At 41.3% G+C, this 8,336-nt stretch overlaps 1 protein-coding gene across 1 annotated transcript in view; it reads left to right on the forward strand.

Moving 5' to 3' along the window:
- The window catches only part of KL (klotho), a 47,407-nt gene extending 42,405 nt beyond the window's left edge, over nucleotides 1-5,002 (forward strand). The window contains exons 4-5 of the mRNA XM_043576600.1: nucleotides 1,623-2,724; nucleotides 3,294-5,002. Coding sequence (XP_043432535.1) covers nucleotides 1,623-2,724; nucleotides 3,294-3,631 — 1,440 coding nt within the window. The 3' untranslated portion in view covers nucleotides 3,632-5,002. The remainder of the gene's footprint in view (nucleotides 1-1,622; nucleotides 2,725-3,293) is intronic.
- Nucleotides 5,003-8,336: the final 3,334 nt, after the last annotated feature.

Consider the following 8,336-nt stretch of genomic DNA (forward strand, 5'->3'; position numbering starts at 1 on the left):
ACCCAGGCGCCCCATAAGTACTTATTTCTAAGTGTCCTGTAGTTTCAAGAAACAGATCCCCGCCTCCCCCCTCCCCCCAGAAATTGTACCTTAGTCTCTCATATTTATTTGCAGATGGACTGAATAAAACCTGCTGTTTTGGAAAAATTGTGGTAGAAAATGTATAAATTTAGTCAACTCAGAGCTCTATAAAAATAAGCCAAAGAATTTCTTCAAGCTATGAACACTTTCACTTCAAAAGAGCATGCAAATATTTTCTCTTGCAAAGCTGAGGAAACCAGATTTGTGGGTGCATCACAGTGGAAAAATACTTCTCACAGCATTCCCACCGTACTAGGGGACACACATGCGTGGGTGACCTACAAGAGACGGTTCTCCAGAGAAAGCAATTTCCCTCTGACACGCTGGGTTTTTACTTTTCCTTTATAAACACAGCACTGACCCCTCCAGAGGAACAGCAACTCAGGCCCGCAAAATGCAACAAAACTTCTGCTAGAGGTCCCTAGACCCCAGCTTGCATACAGAGGGTCAAACCAAGGGGCCTGTTTGAACAGGATTGTTTCTGAGGAGAAAACTGGTTCCATCAAGTGGTTCCTTGGGATGAACTTTCAGTTTGCATTTTCCTCCATGGTTTACACGTGGAGGGAGGATTTTATGATTTCAGTTTTACAACGTGTCTGCTCTTCCTAAATTCTTATTTCCATTTTGGAGGCTTATGGATCAGATGATTGACAACCATTATTGTCATGATCATCACAGAAAAATAATGTAGAAAAACCTAAAAACTATGTTACAATAGCCCGATATGTGGAAATGACAACATCATTCCTCATTACCACATTCTCTATCACTTTTACCATCAGATTGAATTGGTTAAATCCGGTCTTTGACACTAAAGGCAATAAAAAGCAACAGTCACTGGTTTTCAGCATGGTCTCTACCTACAGCAAACTTCAGTTTGGAACACGATTTTAAGAAGTACAATTTAGTTTAATTTTTTAAATTTTTAAAAATATACTTTTAAAAGTTTATTGGGGGGGGAGGGGCAGAGAGAGGAAGAGACAGGGGATCCTAAGCAGGCTCTGTGCTGTCAGTGCAGAGCCTCTCACGGGGCTCGAACTCAGGAAACGTGAGATCATGACCTGACCGAAACCAGGAGTCCCACGCTTTACCGACTGAGCCACCCAGGTGCCCCCATGATTTAATATTTTACATACCATTCTGCATTTTCTGATTCTAACTCGGGTTTTAGGCTTTATCTCTTCATCCATTTTTTTTTTTTTTAATTTGGGAGTCTCATAATATTAGTAGTTTTTTTTATATTAAAATGCAATCGTTCAAACATGCTTGCTTAACACAGACCAGAAGTGTGTGAGAAACATCGTCATCTGAAATGATCAAGAGTTAGAGCTAGGGGTAAAACAAATAGGCATCAAAGAGTGGAATGTGGTTTTTTTTTGTTTTTGTTTTTGTTTTTGTTTTTTTTTTCCAGGAACTTAACGACTTGGGAGGAATGGTTGAAATGGGTAGGGAGGCTCTATTTTTGCCCCTCTTGCTTGTTAGTTTCGCGGAAGGGATTGCGTGGGATTTCGTGAAGCTAACGCTTACTCCTCTGCTGGCAGGTGGACACCACTCTGTCTCAGTTTACCGACCCGAACGTTTACCTGTGGGACGTCCACCACAGTAAGAGGCTAATTAAGGTGGACGGGGTTGTGACCAAGAAGCGGAAGTCCTACTGCGTGGACTTCGCTGCCATCCGGCCCCAGATAGCCTTACTCCAGGAGATGCACGTTTCCCATTTCCACTTCTCCCTGGACTGGGCCCTGATCCTGCCGCTGGGCAACCAGTCCCAGGTGAACCACACGGTCCTCGACTACTACCGCTGCGTGGTCAGCGAGCTCGTGCGCGCCAACATCACCCCGGTGGTGGCGCTCTGGCGACCCGCGGCCCCGCACCAAGGGCTGCCGCGGCCCCTGGCCAAGCACGGAGCCTGGGAGAACCCCCACACCGCCTCGGCTTTTGCAGAGTACGCCCGGCTGTGCTTCAAGGATCTCGGCCACCACGTCAAGTTCTGGATCACGATGGGCGAGCCGTACACACGGAACATGACCTACAGCGCGGGGCACAATCTTCTGAAGGCTCACGCGTTGGCCTGGCGCGTGTACGATGAAAACTTTCGGGGCTCTCAGAAGGGGAAAATATCCATAGCCCTGCAGGCCGACTGGATAGAGCCGGCCTGCCCTTTCTCCCAAAAGGACAAAGAAGTGGCAGAGAGAGTTTTGGAATTTGACATTGGCTGGCTGGCCGAGCCCATTTTCGGCTCTGGGGACTATCCGCGTGTGATGAGGGACTGGCTCACGCAGAGAAACAATTTCCTTCTACCTTATTTCACTGAAGATGAAAAAAAGCTAATCCGGGGTTCCTTCGACTTTCTGGCCGTAAGCCATTACACCACCATCCTCGTCGACTGGGAAAAAGAAGATCCAATGAAATACAACGATTACCTGGAGGTGCAGGAAATGACCGACATCACGTGGCTCAACTCCCCCAGTCAGGTGGCAGTAGTGCCCTGGGGCTTACGCAAAATTCTCAACTGGCTGAAGTTGAAGTACGGAGACCTCCCCATGTATATAATATCCAACGGCATAGACGACGATCCGCAGGCAGCGCAAGACAAGCTGAGGGTGTATTACATGCAAAATTATGTAAATGAAGCTCTGAAAGGTAAGGAGCCCCGGAAACAGCAGCCCCTCGAAGCGTATGTCACGCGAGGGCGTGGTACTCCATAGGCACCCTCAAACGAGTACACCCACTGTCGCCTGGGAAGCAAAGTGCTTGCTATCCATTCCTTGCCACACTGAAAAAGTCCAAGAGAGAGTTAGTATTTTCCCCTCAGGATAATGGAGTTTAGCTAAAAGTCGAAGACCCTAGCTGGGGGGTGGGGGGTGGGGGGTGGGGGGGTGGGGGGGCGGGAATGCCTAGTACCTGCTGGGGCCTATAAAAGCATGGACTTTCTTGTCCCCCATTTCAGACAGCTTCACAGCAGTCTTACCTCCTTCATTGTGCATGAAGATTTAACCCAAGTACATCAGAGTAGGTTTAATTATGTAAAACCTTCTACGTTAACTGTAGCTCAATGTTTGTCCTCGCATGAAGGAAGCCTGTTGTGATCAAACCTAATTTAGTTTTATTAAATAGTATTGAAATTTTCTCTGATGCACCAAGGCTGTGTAAAAGTGAAGTGCTGCGTGCAAAAAAATTTTAGTAACTATTCTGTCCTTTTGTTTTTCTAGCCTACATATTGGATGGTGTCAATCTTTGTGGATACTTTGCTTATTCATTCAATGATCGCACAGCTCCAAAGTTTGGCTTCTATCATTATGCTGCAAATCAGTTTGAGCCCAAACCGTCCATGAAACATTATCGGAAAATGATTGACAGCAATGGCTTCTCGGGTCCTGAAACTTTGGGGAGATTTTGTCCAGAAGAATTCACCCTGTGCACCGGATGCGGCTTTTTTCATACCCGCAAATCTTTACTGGCTTTCATAGCTTTCCTACTTTTTGCTTTTATTATTTCTCTTTCTCTGATTTTTTACTACTCTAAGAAAGGCAAAAGAAGTTACAAGTAGTCCTGACCTTTTTCCTATTCATTTACTTTGAAATGATTATGCACACACATCAGCTGTTCACCATTTGCACTTCTCAATGTCGTAAGACTGGATTTCACTTATCTGACTTCTAGAAAAAAAATGTGTGGCGTATGACAGAGGTATGGAAGTGAGCATAGGTGATTGTAAAATACTGAATAATGTGAATAGTGCCTGGATTTGTTCTTTCTTGGAGGATGATCAAAGACAGTTAGGGGCCATCATCTCTGCAACACATTCTGTAACAAATGTATGGGAAGTGGGACCCATTCTGGAACATTTTTATAGAAATTGAATAGCAAGATCAGTGCCCGTTCCTAAATTATCTTGAAGTAAAACAAATGTGGAAATAAAAAGTTAAGTCCCAAATAACCATCTCTAAACTTCCATGATATGCCTAATGGTCTTTCTCTGTTGGACCCAGTTTCCCTTGAAAAAGAAATGGTAGAATATTAGAGACATGACAGAGGGCCCTACGCTAGAACGTTCCTTTTAAAAGCAGTGTTTCTATCAAATGCTGCTAATATTAATTTACATATCTGGTTAATGATGTACTTAGCAGAGCAAATTGTAGAATTTTATTTTATGTGACTTTCAAGGCGCTTTTCAGGCCCTGGGGTCCTTGAGGGCTTTGTGTCACTGGGGCCTTGTCAAGGGTCTGTACATAGAGGGCTTTAAATGTTTGCAGAAAAATAAATATGAATCATGAGATGTTGGACTCTTCAGGAAGCATAAACCGATCGTGCAATGCATTATACTGCGTGGCGAGGAGGAAAGGAGGAAAAAGTGCATATTATGAGCAACAGTATGATTAATTTGATTAGAAACCCTTTGATTTTAGAGCACTCCTTTCAATGAATGATGTGACCTTTCCTGAGTGAATAAGAACGAAATAATCACTCATCCTATGAAGAGTGACTTCACTTGCTGTTCTTTAGAAAGTGCCCTGATTTCTTTGAATCGAGTTTTTAAAAATTCTTACTAGGTTCGCATTTGGTCTGATAACACTGGAAGATTTATTTCTGTGATCGCTGAGGTTTTTCTATTTTTGCTGCACCTTCTGTGGAACTAGCTTTGAAGTAGTTTTGCTTTGAACTTTCACACTGAAACATGCTACTGATTTCTAGAAAGGGCTAATGAGGTCTTATCTTTTAATGCCCCTTATATAAGTTTTGCTGATTTTCAGACAGGGGTCTTTCTATGACACTGGAGTTGTGGACGATCATAATGTTTGTTTTATAGATAAGCCAGTATCGTATCAGGCAAGGTAAACCACTATCGTATCAGGCATAACTAATCTTGCCGACACAGGGTTATAGTGTATAATAAAATGTTGTACTGTATTATGTATCATCTTTAAAGGTGGTGTGATTTTTTTCCATGAAAGATAAGCTTTTGTTGGTATTCTTTTAAAAATTGGACTTATTATTAAAATTAGAAACTAGAGAACAATAGTTTCTCTTATGTATATATATTTTTCTGATTATAAGAGTAATATATATTCATTGTAAAAAAATTTTAAAAACACAGAAACTATACGTAAAGAGAAAAAATTACCTGTCATCACACCCAGGTAGTCACTATTACCGTAGCCTGTGTATTTTATTTTACATAATTAGAGTCAGATCATATTGTAAATAGTTGTGTATCTTTATTAATTTTTATTGTGTGTTAACTTTGTCATTAGTCTTCAAAAACATGATTTCTAATAGTTGTAGAGTAATTCCACTATACAAATTTATCACAAGTTATTTAACCATTCTTATCAGTTGAACTAGTTTCTCATTGTAAATTACTGTTAAATAATGTTGTTTAAAAGTTTTCTTGCTACCATATTAATTTTCATTCCCTTGAGTGTAGACAGAAGCAATTCTGTCCCTTGATGAAGTATTGTAATAAATCTGCCTGCAACTTTACTGCTTTCATAATCATTTGACTGGCTGCTGGATGAATTTCTTTAAAAAACAGTTTTTTGAGTTGACTGAACTACATAGGCTATGAGCAGTGAAGAAACGGGTGGACAGCCAGGGTGGAAGGTGGAAGGGGGTGGAGGCTGCCTCGTGCTCATCCCTGTGGTTCAGGGGAGACTTTCAGACACTGAGAAAGCAAAATAGAGGAAGAGCCAAAAGAGACCAAACAGACACGCCAAAGCCTCAAGGAGAAATGACATCTCAAAACCATCCATAGTGAGAGCAGTGTATTAACATTGAGTTCTCACTGACCTTAGGAGGAGGTCAGTGGCTCCCTACAGCGGGAAAGGAGCGAGGGTCCGCCCAGACCGCGGGAGGGGGGGAGGGGTAGGGAGGAGGGGGGGAGGGGTAGGGGAGGAGGGGGCGGGGCCAGGGGCGGGACTTCCTGTCCACCGCCCTCCTTCCGCACCAGTTCTAATATTTTACTCACTAGTGCCGGGTACTTCACCACTTTGCATATTTTCTTGAAGGTAGAGACTCTTCCTCTGGAACTCCTACACCTCTCATTAGGTTGTGGGGCCAACTCTGCAAGGGCATTAGGTGGTACTGTTGTTTTCTGAGGCCTTTGGGCTAATTTCTGCCACACTTGTATTTGCTCTGCCTTGGCAGTTCCTCTCTTGGACCCCGGTGTGCCCCTTGCACTTATGCCCAGGTCCTTTTGCCTGGGTTTGCGTGGACGGTTTTTCAGATTCAATACGGACGCTTTTCATTTTATTTTCATCTTCCACAGACAAGAATTAGAATCTATTAATGCCTTGGAAACTTTTCCTTTATACTGTTTATACCAAATGCGGTCCAACACAGAGATAATGCAAGCTGCATATTTTAAATTTTCTAGTAGTCACATTAAAAAATTAAAAATGTGGAAAAAATAAAGATTAATGGTATACATTATGTTTCCAACATCATCAAAATATTAACTTCAACAGGTAATCAATATAAAAATGTTTAAGATTTTTACATACTTTTTTTTTTTTTTTACTAAGTCTTAGAAATCTGGTGTGTGTTTTACAAGTATGGCACATCCCGTGCTCAATTTGGATTAGCCAGACTGTAAGTGCTCAATAGCCACGTGTGGCCTAATGGCCACTCCACTGAACAGTGCAGGTCTGTAAAGAAAGCCTTGCTCTGCCAAGTCAATTACTAGCATAATTAAGATACCCCAAATATGTAACAAACTAGAAGAATAAACTCTTCAAGAGTCTTCCAGCTCTACAGTCCATGGAAATAAATTGGCAAGTAAGTTTACAATTAAGCTAAACTATTGATTAAGACAAATATTTTTAAACATCTTCAGGGAAGGGAGAATTCTGTAACTAGTTCTGAATCTCGCAGTATTTCAGGTGGTGGAATTCAACTGCTCTTGTTTCTACATAAATCTACAATTCCATTTTTTCTCTCGTTCAAATTGCCTTTTTCCAACTGAATAGAGCATCTCTATTGTCTTGTAGCATCTCCATTGAGTATTTAATATTGAGCAATGCTGCTCAAAATTTCTGTCTGGGAAAGAGAATGTTAATTTAGATGACATGGACCAACCTTCACAGAGAGCCTTGGTTCTAGAGGGAAATCAGAGGCCGTGTCTTCTTGTTTTGTTTTGATTTTTAGTATTTAGCCTGGAGCCTCCTATAAAATATTGTTCAGTAAATGTTGATTAGTTGAATAAATGTATGAATGAATGATGGAATACAGGAATTAACAGAATTAGCTCCCTGACATCACCTTTGTCCAGAGACACATTTAATAAAGTCTGTCAAGAATCTGAAATTGCCATGTGTTAGATGCCACACAGCATCAGTTCTGTGTATCCAGAGGAAGGAACACACGTTTCCATGTGATAACCTTTGATAGCCTTTCTAGGTAACAAGGCAGTAACATGGCTTTCCTAAGTCATCACCCCTAGACCAATCACAGAGTGAGAGGATTATAACTCGTTTTCTTTCTTATTCACATTGTCCCTTAGCCAATCAGTATTCTATTTGCAAGTACTGTTATAGGTTAAGTTCTTTATATGCAAATAAGTACCAGGGAACTCCTCTTCTAGCAGGAACTCCTTTATGTCATCTTGAAATACAATTTCTAAGAATATGTTGCTTTTTCTCTCAGATCTGTTATATTTTTCCATTTGTATAACCATTAAGTATTGTTAGAGTTTTGTTTGTGACAGTGCATTTCCTGGGACATTTTTGTTTCATACATCTGTGGTAAATACCCGTTGTTTGATATCAAGGAGAAAGAGGTCAAGAAAAACCACAAGGAACCTTGAGTAAATGGTGGAAATACTCTACTGCCTGTGATAGGATGCCTACAAATGAAATTTATTTTGTGATGTAATTGCTACATACCAGAAAAGGCTTGTTGACTGATATTCCAGCCTCAGTTTGAGAAATAGATTAGAGAAGAAAACAGATTAGAGAAGGAAAAAATTTCAACCTACCTATTAATCGGGGCAGAAAGGCAGACAGAAAAGAGTCAGTAGACCTACTTCAAAATGTCACTGAGCCTCAATTTCTTCATCTTTGAAATGGGAATAATGTCTATAATAGCAAAGTGCTGAGCATACTAACTATTCAATAAATAAAGCACCTCCACCAGCCATGTTTTTCAGGATTGATTCCACTTATTTTTCTTTTTTTTCTTTTTCAACGTTTTTATTTATTTTTGGGACAGAGAGAGACAGAGCATGAACGGGGGAGGGGCAGAGAGAGAGGGAGACA

This window comes from Prionailurus bengalensis, chromosome A1 (assembly GCF_016509475.1).
Source record: "Prionailurus bengalensis isolate Pbe53 chromosome A1, Fcat_Pben_1.1_paternal_pri, whole genome shotgun sequence".
In the NCBI taxonomy this organism is placed as follows: Eukaryota; Metazoa; Chordata; class Mammalia; order Carnivora; family Felidae; genus Prionailurus; species Prionailurus bengalensis.